This window comes from Botryllus schlosseri, chromosome 14 (genome assembly GCF_051294905.1).
Source record: "Botryllus schlosseri isolate E-star chromosome 14, Bs_hap1, whole genome shotgun sequence".
NCBI classification, from domain to species: domain Eukaryota; kingdom Metazoa; phylum Chordata; class Ascidiacea; order Stolidobranchia; family Styelidae; genus Botryllus; species Botryllus schlosseri.
The window spans coordinates 15709384-15723063 of record NC_137249.1 but is presented as its reverse complement, the minus strand read 5'-3'; the positions used below and the strand labels follow the sequence as shown (position 1 = coordinate 15723063).

General features: G+C 41.2%; 1 protein-coding gene across 4 annotated transcripts; it reads left to right on the top strand.

Moving 5' to 3' along the window:
• Positions 1–2499: 2499 nt before the first annotated feature.
• Positions 2500–13282, top strand: LOC145455864 (uncharacterized). 4 transcript variants are annotated; one of them, XM_080333886.1, is made up of 18 exons: positions 2500–2659; positions 3177–3431; positions 3706–3873; positions 5203–5288; positions 7498–7689; positions 8957–9049; positions 9126–9197; positions 9260–9346; positions 9426–9497; positions 9557–9643; positions 9703–9789; positions 9854–9940; positions 10013–10084; positions 10141–10227; positions 10287–10373; positions 10437–10511; positions 10581–10675; positions 12169–13282. In XM_080333886.1, exons 1-18 carry the CDS (start codon positions 2623–2625, stop codon positions 13112–13114), a joined length of 2685 nt encoding a protein of 894 aa, XP_080190012.1. In that variant the 5' UTR covers positions 2500–2622; the 3' UTR covers positions 13115–13282. The 4 variants fall into 4 exon arrangements, with proteins under 4 accessions (XP_080190012.1, XP_080190011.1, XP_080190014.1 ...); XM_080333885.1 differs by having other exon boundaries at positions 9402–9497; XM_080333888.1 differs by lacking the exon at positions 3706–3873 and having other exon boundaries at positions 9402–9497.
• Positions 13283–13680: the final 398 nt, after the last annotated feature.

Below are 13680 nucleotides of genomic sequence, written 5' to 3'. Positions count from 1 at the left end.
CACTGACCTTAGTCTGCAATCTGCATGTGGCAACGGACCGTATTTTGCATGCGACTGACCTTATTTTGCATGTGACTGATCAGCATATTCTGCATGTAGCGACTGACCTTATTTTGCATGTGACTGACCTTATATTTTGCATGCGACTGACCTTATTCTGCATGTCGCGACTGACCTTATTTTGCATGTGACTGACCTTATTTTGCATGCGACTGACCTTATTTTGCATGTGACTGACCTTATTCTGCATGTCGCGACTGACCTTATTCTGCATGCGACTAACCTTAGTTTGCATGTGACTGACCTTATTCTGCTTGTAGCGACTGACCTTATTTTGCATGTGACTGACCTTATTCTGGGTGTAGCGACTTATTGCGACCTTATTTTGCATATCACCAAGACTTATAAATTCAGGGACTGTATATAATTTTCGTCATGTTTCACGCGGAATATATGTATGGCGTGACCAAGCTGCTTCAGCTAAAGTCTAGTTCAATTTAATTTAAGTAGTGATTGTGTGGTTCATGCGCGAAATTTAAGGGCACATGAATATATTATACAATGCCCGTCCGGCTGAAGATGACAGCAGTCTCAAACCACCTCTTTCAACTTCCAATCCGTACATAAGAAGCAAACAATTCAGATTTTCTGGCGCCGTAACGGCTGGAAGAGGCCCCCGTTGTAACATTGCTCCCGGTCTTCCCCTATATTTGGATATTAAATTTAAATCATAGTAGGCATATGGCATAGTATGCAGACAAGGAAAATACGATTTGGATTTTAAAATGGCCAAAGGAAACTAATTGAACATTTCAATTTTCAGGAGGACATATACATGAATTTTCATTCGAATTTTGCAACTTCAATGTTGAAAGTAGTGTAGGTAGCAAAATATATATTTTGATTTCAAGTAGAAAAAAGTTGGATTTGAACTTATGATTCATGCGCGGACTGCACGCAGAATAAGGTCAGTCACATGCAAAATAAGGTCAATCGCGACATGCAGAATAAGGTCAGTGGCGTGCAAAATAAGGTCAGTCGCGACATGCAGAATAAGGTCGCCCACATACAAAATAAGGCCAGTCATATGCAAAATAATGACAGTCGCATGCGAAATATACGGTGAGTCGTCACATGCAGAGTGCAGACTAAGGTCAGTGTGGCACAAGTAAAAAGTTGGATTTGAAGTAAATATTTGGATTTATACACGGACTGTTAATATTCTACATGCGACTAATCACCTCGTAATCGCAATAATCGCCTGATTCTATTTTGTTGAAACATCTTCAGCTTTAGGGTATAGATGAGGAATGTCAATCATGAAATCACTATATAGGAAAGATATTTTAAATTTTTTTTCATAAGAGAAGGAGTTGGATTTGTAATTGAAATATGGATTTGGATTTATGTGTGGACTGATAATAATATTCTACATGCGACTGACTTCGTAATCAAGATAATCATGATTATCTTTTGATTGAAACACCTTAAGATTTAGGATATAGATAAGGAATTTCAATATTGAAAGTAGACTACTATACAGGAAAGATATTTTGATTTTATTCATAAGAAAAAGAGTTGGATTTGTAATTGAAGTATAGATTTGGATTTATGCGCGGACTGACCTTATTTTGCAAGTCGCGACTGACCTTATTTTGCATGTGACTGACCTTATTTTGCATGTCGCGACTGACCTTATTTTGCATGTTTTTGACCTTATTTTGCATGTCATCGCATCAACCCTGTAGGATTCCGATTCTCTTGCAGATTTTATTTCGGATATTTTCGGATAGTAGTTACTTTACTTCGGATGTTTTCGGATAGTTTTTACCTGACTTGACTTTTGATTTCAAGTCAAAAGAAAAGAATCGCCAGCTCGACAACCAAAACGGACAGTGTACCCCTTGCGATAAGACTGGTAGCTCTCCAAAGAGAGAGAGAGAGAGAGTCATTATTTTCATTCCACCAAAGTTAGTCTGTCAAGGGACCAAGCAAATATAAATAGTATATATATATATATATATATGTAAAGGCTACGCCCTCAATGCATCTTAGCTATTTATATAGCTCAGCGATCTTAGCTCAGCTGTTCTTCGGAAAAGTTAATCTAATCGGATTTTTCGAAATCGGATGAATATTCGGATGAAATTGTTCGGATTCGGATGGGTAGCTCCTCAAAGATTCGAGCTTTCGGATGGATTTGAATTCCCAGAAATCAATATCCGCTCATCACTGATACAAATGCACGGGTACGTCGGGTACCGCACTGTCCGGACGTACCGAATGATCGATTGTCAACATATGTTTGTATAGTGTTGGGAATATAAAAGCCCGGCCGCAGATCTCTGAGTTTTTGTTCGTGCAGAAATCCAACTTTTTGTATGTTCTCTGTATTCATTCATTGATTCATTCGTTCATTTATCTGTGCACTCAATATGTGTCATGACTGTAAAATCACAATGTACTACACACTGGAGGGCGCAACTGAGTTGAAGTCGATCACAAAGTCCGGCACACCGTGTGCATTCATATTTCGATCGTCCGCCGTGTGGTTAGGTTATTCTTGCTTTTCATAGAGTATTTTCTTTTGCGAGGTTGTATTTCTTTTGTGCTTCTGTTGCGATGTCCGATCATGCCGATGAACCTGTTGCATCGACGGGTTAGTTTATGTCAGCGTGTACTAATCCAATGATATGGATAGAATATGAATGTAAAGCATGGGCCGTCCTTATGCCGGAGGCCGTAAAGTTAGCTTATCCGAGAGGATGGTAATCGTGATGTGATCAGAACTGTTAATCGTGGCGCATAAAGTGGGATAGGATAACTAATCATTACCGAGTCCCGACAGTGTCGTTTCCACGTGTATCACATATTTACTCTATTACATCGAAGCGATTCATATTGTTCAATTTTGGAGAACATATCCGTAAAGCAAGCGACCTGGTTTCTCGTAACCATAGAACATCGTACGTACGGCCGGGTGCGGCTCAGAATGGACCATTATTCCAAGTAATTGAGCTGCTTCATTCAGCAATTCTTTTAACAGTACAGGGCATTTGCATTGTAAACCTATACCGCCTCCATACGGTATGCTCTTAGTGCCCCAGAGGCAGGGGTTGTATCCACTTTACGAATATCTGGTTTGAAGGATACCAAACTGCTAACCTTTTTCACAGGGGTCTCAATTGAAAAGACATGGGCTGCAACACTAAAAGCTTCATCTCAACCACCACCAACGTCTTCGTCTAATGATCAACAGGGGACATCAAATCAACGACAGGGTACCACATCGAATCAACGACAGGGTACATCAAATCATCGACAGGGTACATCGAATGAACCACAGGGTTCGTCAAATGAACGGCGGGGTACGTCAAATGAAGGAGCGGGTGCATCAAATGACCGACAGGGTACGTCAAACGAACGACCGGGTAAGTTACTTTATGCATATTGATAACAGGATTCTTAAAGCACCTTGGGATTAAATTGTGCATTGCTGACGAAGGTAAACTGTGCCTGATCTTGGATTCTACCTTGAAACTTGCTGGTCCCTGCCTAAACTCGCAATGGTACTTGAGCGTTCTGGTTCTGGTCAATGTAATCGTGTGCAATATGTGAATATATATTGAACTTAGGACTCGTGGAGATCCACCCGTGTCATTGCTATTCGTCGAGTGACTCCTTACTAGGTTGTCTTTGATTTAGCGAACAAAAGCCGGTGGTTCGAGGAATTCGAGAAGCTTTCCAGTGACCCAAAGAAAAATGTGTGTCAGTGCAAATTTAGTGGCAAATTTACCTCAATTTCCGGCATTGACTACGATGAAGAAAATGTCACACTCGAGCCACATTTTCAACACAACGTTAAACTTGCCGGTATCTTATTATTGTGTCGGGCACGGAGACTTCAGATATTGTCAAGTTTCAAAATCACTGCACACCGTATATTGCTCTGGTGTGATCACTTTAACTATATCTTGTCTGTTGATATCCATTCGCTCGTGACTAGGGATTGTAAATACAATCACAATTCTGAATATACAGAATCTGGTCATTATCCATGTTAGTATTCAGGTGATAACAAGTAAATCAACAAGAGTAGAACCATCATGGGTCTTCACTCTTCATATTTTATCTTCGGTTTAAGCAGAATCGATTTCTTATTTCCCAATGAATAACTGATCCTTGACACCTGAAGCGGCGTCAGATACAAGCATATGTAAACTCGCGGCATTGCTCACGCTCACATCTGTGCATTTTGTAGAAGTTTTGTTGAAGAATGATTGTGTATTCCAGCGATGATGGTCAATGCAGATGTGATTGTGCAGGCCAGCGATGGTATAGTGCGTACCGGGCCTACTGCAGATACGATTCTTCAATCCAGCGCAACTAATACGCATGTTGAAGACGCGAAATTACCTAATTTCGCAATCATCTCTGCGGGTGATCGCGTCGCGTTACATTGTACACTGTACAGTGTACAGATTCGAATCTCGCTAATTGGCCACGCGCTACGATTATAATACGGCCTAATGGATTGCAACTGAACATTGGCTTCAGAATGGAGGGTTTTCGCCTTTCCGAAGTAGGGTTTCAACACCCGAAGCCCCTGGCTACGTTCCTGTCTTGAGTTAACGGCTTTATTCCACGTTGTTGACTGGATATTTCTAGCAACATCAATTGTAGAAATACATTGTCCGAATATATTTTAAGGTTATAGAATGGTCCAAGCACTTTTTGTGACTTCATAATCTCAGTCGTTTTATTAGAGGTAGAGTCAGAGGGCGGAATATCGGTTAATTGCAATTTTGTGTTTTACATCTTACCGCGTTCCTGTTGTACACCGTATTGTGCAATGTAGACGTCAATTATGTGGCTTTTTCGTCACTTCAGCCTTGAATTATCCTATATAAACGGTATAGAAAAATATATTATGCTGTAGGCCTACTTGTCATCATGAAAAATGCCTGTTTGAATAAACATTAGATGAGAAAGCAAATAAATATTTTGGGTATATGTCTACTTTTAAAAATACGGCCCATCAGGTGGCTTAATCACATTTTATCACGGAATTGATGGCCATTTTGCATTTACACATTTTCTATTCGGCACGCAATCTGCACTGCACACGTCGTGAAATTCCCAAGGTCAGGAAAAGGCCAATCTTCCTGTGGTTGATATTTTAGTGGTTATATTGCATTTCAGGTCGGTCCTCTCTGAGATTGACACCCTTACTTGCCATGATGGTCGGTATTTTTGGAACAATTTACGCGGGCCTGGGCCTAATGAAAGTGGGTTGAACATTTATCATGGTGTTTTGTATATCAAAAATGAACATCGCCTAGCTTCTATAAGGTAATGTAGTTTGATTCATCACAGGCTAAACAGATTACCCGACTTCACTCATGAAGTTTCCTACTATATACCGCTGTGCCCGTAACGTTCTGGCGAGGATCTATCTTATTGTGAACGTGACATATACAGAGGTGGTCAGTAGCGAAGTACTTCTACTTTTTTGAAGTATTCGAGTAGTTTTCCACTCATTTGTTACTTGCTCAAGTACATCTAATTTCCCGCTACTTCTACTTCTACTTCGTAATATTTTGTCATCTACTTGCTTACTTTTCGCTATTTTCAATCCGTCAGTTAGAAGTAGTTTAATCCTCCAATCCTGAAGGTAGCCTGAGAAATTTCGGGACTGTTTTCACGGAGTGTCATCATTTAATTTGCATAAAAGTTTAGTAAGGCCCAGAATTTTCGTCGCACTTCGCGAACAGTTGATATGGAGTGACCTATATACGATTACACGAAAGTATCGGTGAATGTAATTTAGGTAGCGGGCTGCGTGCATGGGTCCGTTCACACCGTATTGTCGCCCGTAAGAAATATTTTACCACAGTATATGGCCCATCATAACGTTTGAAAGTGATGTTTCGCAATCTAGCATCTAGTTATATCGTAATCTAGCAGTCCATGGCGTGTCCTAATCTGGAAAAGTGGGCTATAACTTTTTTTAAACTTTGGACCTGTTTTAGCATACCACCTTTGAAACTTTCTAGTCTGAAGACATGAAATACATTTTCCGCTTTTAGAAGTAGTATTTATATTTCTCTTTCAATTCCCAGTATCATACTTTGAGTTCTAAGTAGTTTCAGTTTTTTGTCTGGAGAGCATACATGTTGATATGTAAAAAAATATGTATTGCCTTTAATTTCCAGACATATTTTTTATTAACGTTCACTAACGCGCAAAGTGTTGAAACCGCATCCGATACTATTTCTTCGTGCGATTCTTCAACGAAACTACGGGCCTTATAATATGGGGGAATGCGTCATACCATGCTATTTTCTGAAACGGGCTGTTCTAGTAAACAGAATTAGTATCGAATTTCCACATCAATACTATGATTTTGATCTCATGATGTGGACTTGTGCTTATGCTGTCGAAAATTGGATACCTTCTGGTATGCATCAATATGAATCAAGCTCTTCAACTTTCGCAAAGCTCAATTTGCAGCTCTTGACAATCCATGAGAACGAATTACGATCGTTTTCACAACTACTTACTTACTTGAGTAGTTTGAAAGTCAGTCACTTCTACTTCAAGTAGTTTCAAGTTGCACATGGAAGAAGTACTTCTACTCGTACTTGAGTAGATTTTTTTTCGTCGCTACTCCTACTTCTAATTGAGTAGCTTTCTTGACTACTTTGACCACCTCTGGACATATATTGGTCATGGTCATTCATACAACTGTCTAACACCATTGAACGTATTGGTGGGAGTAATAACACCCCCTTCCATGTGGCAATCAGAAGTAATGTGACGCACTGCAATTAAGCTATTTCTGTGGTCGGGTAGACATTTCCATATGAGCTCTATAAAATATTTAAAGTCCACTTTCATGAACGGGTCAAGGTTTACAACAATAGAGCCCTCCTGATATTTGTCACTATGCGTAAATATCGATGTCGGCCAAGTATGGCTGATACTGTTCCTAGCGAGAGGGACATCGTATTGTTGGACTGATCTACGAGTACCTTACGAGTCCTTTTGATGAAAATGCGGAAAGTTATGCTTCCTGAACTACTATATATGCCAGTTTGACTGGAACTAATACTTTCTTACCCGGGTGGAGTTTGGTTGTGAAAAATGAAGTATATACGTGATGTGCCTGTCAAAATACGGCCACTAATTAGCAGTTGTAGTGAGGAAATGTCACATTTGGATATGGCGGTAGTGGTAGTAATGTTACCGTACGGACAAGCGGCGACACATTGTTTGAATTTATATCCTGAAAGTAGGCAACCATTTTGGATTGCAGTACGACTTGACCAGGTTCGATCTGGGTACACTGTGGTTAGGTACCACTGACCTGAATTTTTTGGAAATTGTAATGCCTCCCGACCGATGGAAAAATCAGTTGTTGAATTATTATGACACTGTGCCCGAACACTAAATTACGGCACTGAAATCAATGTGGCATACGTCGTTTCTCTTCAGAAATACACTGGTCAGGGCAAGGACGATAAAGGTGAAAAAAATGATGTGAAAGACTCATCGAATCCAAACGAAGACCCGCCTAATGTCAACGAAGAACCGAATCGCAACGAAGACCATTCTGATGATACAAGAGGGAAGTGTCGCACAGACAGTGATAATGAAGATGAAAAGCTGACTGAATCAATTCTCAAGGTAATCTTGGCTATATATCAGTGTTTCTCTTCCTTCACCTGGCAATCATGTATGCTAAACTGCAACGCCTTTGACCCCCGAATTTTCGCATAACTCATCTGACTACATATCTAAGACAAAAATTGCTTTAGATTACTGGTAAAAACATGCTCTGTTCATCCACAGCAATGGTAAACGAATAAACCATTAGATCATGTTTTTCACACAAAACAAAAAATGAATACTGAATATGTACTGCAAATCAGTGTGGCTTTGCTCTTCCCTTTCAGAGATCGAAACCTGTTACGAAATGAGGCTTCACCTTGGTAAAGCACTTTCGTATTGTTCGGTCCAAACGCATCCGTGTGATGCCAATCGCTGAATTGCAAATGAGCTAAAATAATTGGGATATACTCCGACTTTTCAAAAGGATGGGGTTTTGATTTGGAACCGTAACGACCAACGTCTCCTTGATATGCCACTGTACCTACCCATCGTTCCACAACAGTAACAAATCGACTATTCATCTGACCTACTTCCCTGCAGTCAATGATAGCCAATACCCGTGTGTAAATTAGCTAATCACGAATTTTAAGAGTCTGGTGTGTGTCGCGACCTTTGCCGAATGCCCGAGACTAGCTCAACAACGCTCGGTGTTCCTTTGAACCCCGGTTAAGAAACACTGCTCTATATTCATTACTCCGGTTTTTGGTTTTGCCTTCGCTATGGGGAAGTGGTGGCCTTCATTTCCGAATGACGCCTTTTTCCCTTTGTAACCAAGTGCGCATTTGCTCAAGCACCTGCTCAATGTCACTGCTATATTGGCAGCATTATTGCATCTTTAGCCTCCTCTGCGGCCCATTGGGAGCGTCATTAGCTTTGTCCTGAGCTGACATGATCTTGATTTGCAATTCAAAATCCGCCTTGATCTGGGTATACAATATACATTATGCTAAGTCATTTTCCAGGAGGTTTTCACCCAGTACAGTCACGCTCAAATTTCGATTTTGAGTAGAATTACTGAAGGTTTGTGATGAATCAAAACACAGCTGCTAGAATCTGGTGTGTGTTGGCTGGAAATATCCTCGTGCGGCGAGAAACTCGGGTTTGTACTATTTGTTCATGCTAATGAGGGCGCAGAAACGTTTGGCAATTGCAGATTGAGTTATGGGACACATTCCAAATCATGTTACGGTATGGATTAGTGAACTTCTTTGTTGTAAACCTTTATATGGTGGGGTGCATTATACAGCAGCTGCACTGTGTGAGAACCTGTTAAATTTTCCAGGGTATTGTTGCGTCCGTAGAGTATATGAAGAGCAAACTGGAAAATCGGGACACGGCTTTGGCTTCCTTAGAGTGTTCAGTGGCACAGTTGGCGGTAAATCATGTCACTGCCCTTTATGCGCAGAGCATCTGTTAATATTGAGTATATCTCCACGTCTTTGTACATCCAGAAGAAGCAGAGCAGTCTTGACAAACACGAGATGGGTTTGACTTCTTTGAAATGTGCAGTGTATGAGTTGAAGGTAGGTCATCGCCCAGCCATTTTCCTCAGACCTGTCGGACATTATTACTTGATGTTCTTCAGTCCGACACCGCTCGCGTGGAGCTGAGAAATTGGGAAAAACATGAAACTCTTTTGGCTTCTTTGAAGAGTAACGTGGATGAGATTAAGGTGAATCATCTCACTGCCATTTGCGTTCGACAACTGATTTAATTTTCATATTAAGTTTCTTTTGATCTTATACATCCAGACGATGCAGAGCAATTTTGACCAACATGAGATGAGTTTGACTTCTCTGAAGTGTGCAGTGTACGAGTTGAAGGTAATTCGTCCCACAGCCATTTGTGTCAGACCTGTCGGGCAATACTTGGTGTTTTTCAGTCCGAGTCTGCTCGCATGGAGCAGAGCAATGCGGAAAGACATGAAACATCTTTGGATTCTTTAAAGTCCAAAATATATGAGTTGAAGGTGAGTCCTCTCATAGCCATTTGCTTCAGACCTGTCTAAAAATATTTGGCATTCTCCAGTCCGAGTCTGCTCACATGGAGCAGAGAAATTTGGAAAGACATGAAACTTCTTTGGCTTCTTTGAAGTCCAAAATGGACGAGTTGACGGTAAGTCCCCTCGCTGTCATTTGCTCCTGGCATGTCGTAAAATATTTGGTATTCTATTCTGCAGTCCGGGTCTGCTCGCATGGAGCAGAGAACTTCGGAAAAACACAAAACCATCATGGCTTTATTGAAGTCTACAGTCGATGGGCAGAAGGTGAGTCATATCACTGCTATTTGCGATGAACATCTAATAATATTGGATATCTGTTGGGCTTTATACATCCAGGCAATGCAGGGCAATTTCGAAAAATATGTGATGGGTTTGACTTCATTGAAGTGTGCCTTGGATGAGTTGAAGGTAAGTCTAGCAGCCGTTTGCGTCAGACCTGTCGGACAGTACTTGTTGTTTTTAAGTCCGAGTCTGCTCGGATGGAGCAGAGAAATCAGGAAAAACAAGATACTGTTTTGGCTTCTTTAAAGTCTACAGTGGATGAGCTGAAGGTACGTCCTCTCACGGCCATTTGCTTCAGACTTGATTGAAAAGATTTGGTATTCTTCAGTCCGAGTCTGCTTACATGGACCAGAGAAATCAGGAAAAACACGATACTATTTTGGCTTCTCTAAATTCTATCGTCGATGATTTGAAGGTGAATCGTTTGCCACGGTGATCTGATAATGTCGTACCTATTCTTTGTTCTTCATGTATCCAGACGGTGCGGAGCAGTTCGGAAAAACAAGAGACGAGATTGACTTCTTTGATATGTGAAGTGTTTGAGTTGAGGGAGGTAAATCATGTTAGAGCCATTTGTGTCATACATTTGATAATGCCGTGTACTCTATGACGAATTCTTCAGTCCCAGTCCAACACCCAAGCTACTTTCAAAGAGTTGAAGGGACAGCTTGATGGGTGTGGTGAAAGAATTGCCGAGATAACAAGTTTGCAAAACAGGTTTGTGATTGTATTCCGTTTCGCAACTTTAGTTGTACCTGATGATGAATGTGGGAATGTTGATGGTGCTTTTGTACATTAGAAATGTCGCAAGCATATTGTTTGTTGGAAGATGGTAAGCTGGTGACTAGTACCCTTGACCTATAAATAAACTTTCGTTTAATTTGTTGAAGGTATTCCATATTTCATGTGCCCTTAAAAGGGCCTACTTGATATCCTTATTATACATAGATTCAATAGATCAACTTTTATGTAGATATGCTCTTTTTGTGCTATCCTTATTATACATAGATTCAATAGATCAACTTTTATGTAGATATGCTCTTTTTGTGCTATCCTTATTATACATAGATTCAATAGATCAACTTTTATGTAGATATGCTCTTTTTGATGACCTCCGCATAATTAGAGCATGCTGCCTCCTTTCTGATGCGATATGGGCATTGAGGCTTCTCCCATGACGGAGTTTTCCTAGGAGGCTGTTCCTCTAAACTAAGTACTGTATTGATCAAAATGGAAGGTAAGCGACTCGCTCCTGTGTTGTAATGTGATGCACACTCATCTACCGGTAATCTGACATGCAAGCTATATTACATCTTTGTTTCTCGGCTCTATATTATATGTGTGATTCTAAAAGCGAATCTGATCCAGGTACTCCAGGCGTTACACTAATCAATCGATCCCACCTTGTATATATGGAATATATGTACGTACATCCATATTTTTTTTTCGACTCCCTATTTTTATCGGCTGGGCTAATTTTGTCACCATATAGGCCTACACGTGTTAAGGTAATTTATCATTTCTGCAGGCTAGTTGTCAATTATCTCGCATTGTGACACCCTCGAACCCGCATACCTGCGTATGTATGGTGTCCGGCACGTCATCTCTCGTGCGTGTTTCTCCCATGGCTGTGGAGTGGAGTCTGTTCACTCTACCTCCAACTCGAGTCATTGTGAAAAATCTCGACCGAAAATTTTACATTTGTTACATTATCATGTATTATTATGATTACAATGCCAAATCAACTTATTTTTTTAACATTAAAAATTAAGAAATCAAGTTTGAAAAGGTCTTGGGACCTGCTCCCCTCCACCTCCGAGAAAAAGTGCCGTTGTAGTTGCAGAAGTTATTATATCTCTGTAACACTGACGGGGTTGTGGAAAAAAAAACTTTCTGGAGTCGGACTTCGTTCAATTTCTCTGGCTCCGACCACTTGAAGTGCTATTGGAGTGAAGAGTTATTGAGGAGTCGAAAGCAATTTCACAAACTCCGACTCCAGCCAGCATATATTTCCGCGACTCCAAAGGATGTTACAGAACTTTTGTGAATCCGATTTCTACAAGAAACTCGACAGCCGATGTTTCTGTTGTTTCATCGGCCAGCCGTAGCCGTAATCCCTTGTGTGAAACGAAACGCTGCCGTACTGTCCCAGGCTATTTGGCACGCGAATTTAATGCACATACGTATTAATAAAATAACGATCTTCCCAGCCGAGTCGGGCCGAAGCTCGAACTTGCCAAAGCGAAATCGCCAGAGGAACACGAACCGTTGGACACGCCGGCAATGCCAACAGAAACGCATACCTCGATCGATTCCGAAGACACCGTAATCAACATCGTGGATGCCAGGCCTTCGGAAATGGCCATGAAAAATCTCGAGCACTATTCCGACGCTGTTATGTCTGGTGGCGATTCACTAACCAGTAGGCAGGGTTCGAAGCTAAACATCCATTCCCCAGAAACTTGCAGCTCGTCTGAACTAATCACCTCCGAAGATACTGGTATGGTGTTGTCGAATTGCGATACGGAAGACGATGTAAAAACCGATACCGAGGAGGACTATCCCGAAGTTAACGTGCACCGAGCGCTTGGTCGCGTGGATTTATCGAAGAAGGCTGCTGCTTCAAAGCCGACGACAGATTCTCGAGAATCTTTTTCCGGCGTGAAAGAGATTTCCGAAACGCATTCTGACAGTTTGTCTGTGGATTTCGGTGAAAAGATGAAGAGTCCGAAGTTGAGAAGCGTTTCCGAAGACTCGTCTAAGTGCCGAGTTGATGAAAGCGGTTTTCAAGCTACTGGCGATAAGGAATTCACTGCGCCAGAGAGAAATGGTGTCGGTCGCGGTGAAGCTGTACAGGATGATGGAGAGCACTCGGAGATTGAGAATGTGTGCGATAGCAATACTTCCGTCACCGTGACGCCAGGCGTTTATAAATTGATCGGCACGGAGACACTGGAGGCGGAGAGGTACGAGGCTGAGTCGGCTCGAATCACCAATCTCGATGTTGACCTACGCGATGCAAATCTGGTCCCTCCGAGACTGAGCGTGTTCCACGCCATCTCTCCGAATGTCGAGGGATTTTTGCCCAATAGAACGGTGCTGGAATCCATTCCCCTCAGTCCGATACCGTCTGGATTCGGTGCTGAAAGTGGTTGACATTCTGTCGTTCTCATTGCTTATTGTCTGCCTGTAGAGTGCAAATGAAATTACAACCTCGATTATGTTATTTTCTTCAGCTTGTAATTGTGTTCGTGATTTGTGTTTGACTTTATACATATATAATATAGTTACTTTGTGTTAATAAATAAAATTGCTTTGTGTTCACATTTTGTGCTGTGTGACAGCCGTCCATGTAGTGTAGGCGTGTAGTGCAGCGTTGTGAGAGTGGCTGTTAATTTTATAACCTTGCCTTATTGATGAAATTTTATAACCTTGCCTTATTGATGAAGAACAGCACGATGCATGCAAGGTTATGTAGACTGCTGTTGCCACCGTCTGAGCGCATAGAAAATCTGTGCCGCGCACAAAATAATCCACCCTGGGATATTACTGTTGGATATTGTTTGGATAACAGATAAGCATATGGATAACAGATAAGCATGTGATGCATGTGGATAACAGATAAGCATGTGGTCTGCTAAGTAATACACTTCGAGTTCGGCTTGTAAAGGTATATGTCTAAGTAGTCCGTCTTACAGCTATAAAAGCTCGGTGATAATACT

What these genes read in the sequence shown, in the direction of transcription:
- LOC145455864 (XM_080333885.1), top strand. Translation starts at nt 2,623, where the DNA reads ATGTCCGATCATGCCGATGAACCTGTTGCATCGACGG. An exon ending in GTGCAGTGTATGAGTTGAAG is followed by an intron (nt 9,198 to 9,259) that starts GTAGGTCATCGC and finishes GATGTTCTTCAG; the next exon opens with TCCGACACCGCTCGCGTGGA. An exon ending in CTACAGTGGATGAGCTGAAG is followed by an intron (nt 10,228 to 10,286) that starts GTACGTCCTCTC and finishes GGTATTCTTCAG; the next exon opens with TCCGAGTCTGCTTACATGGA.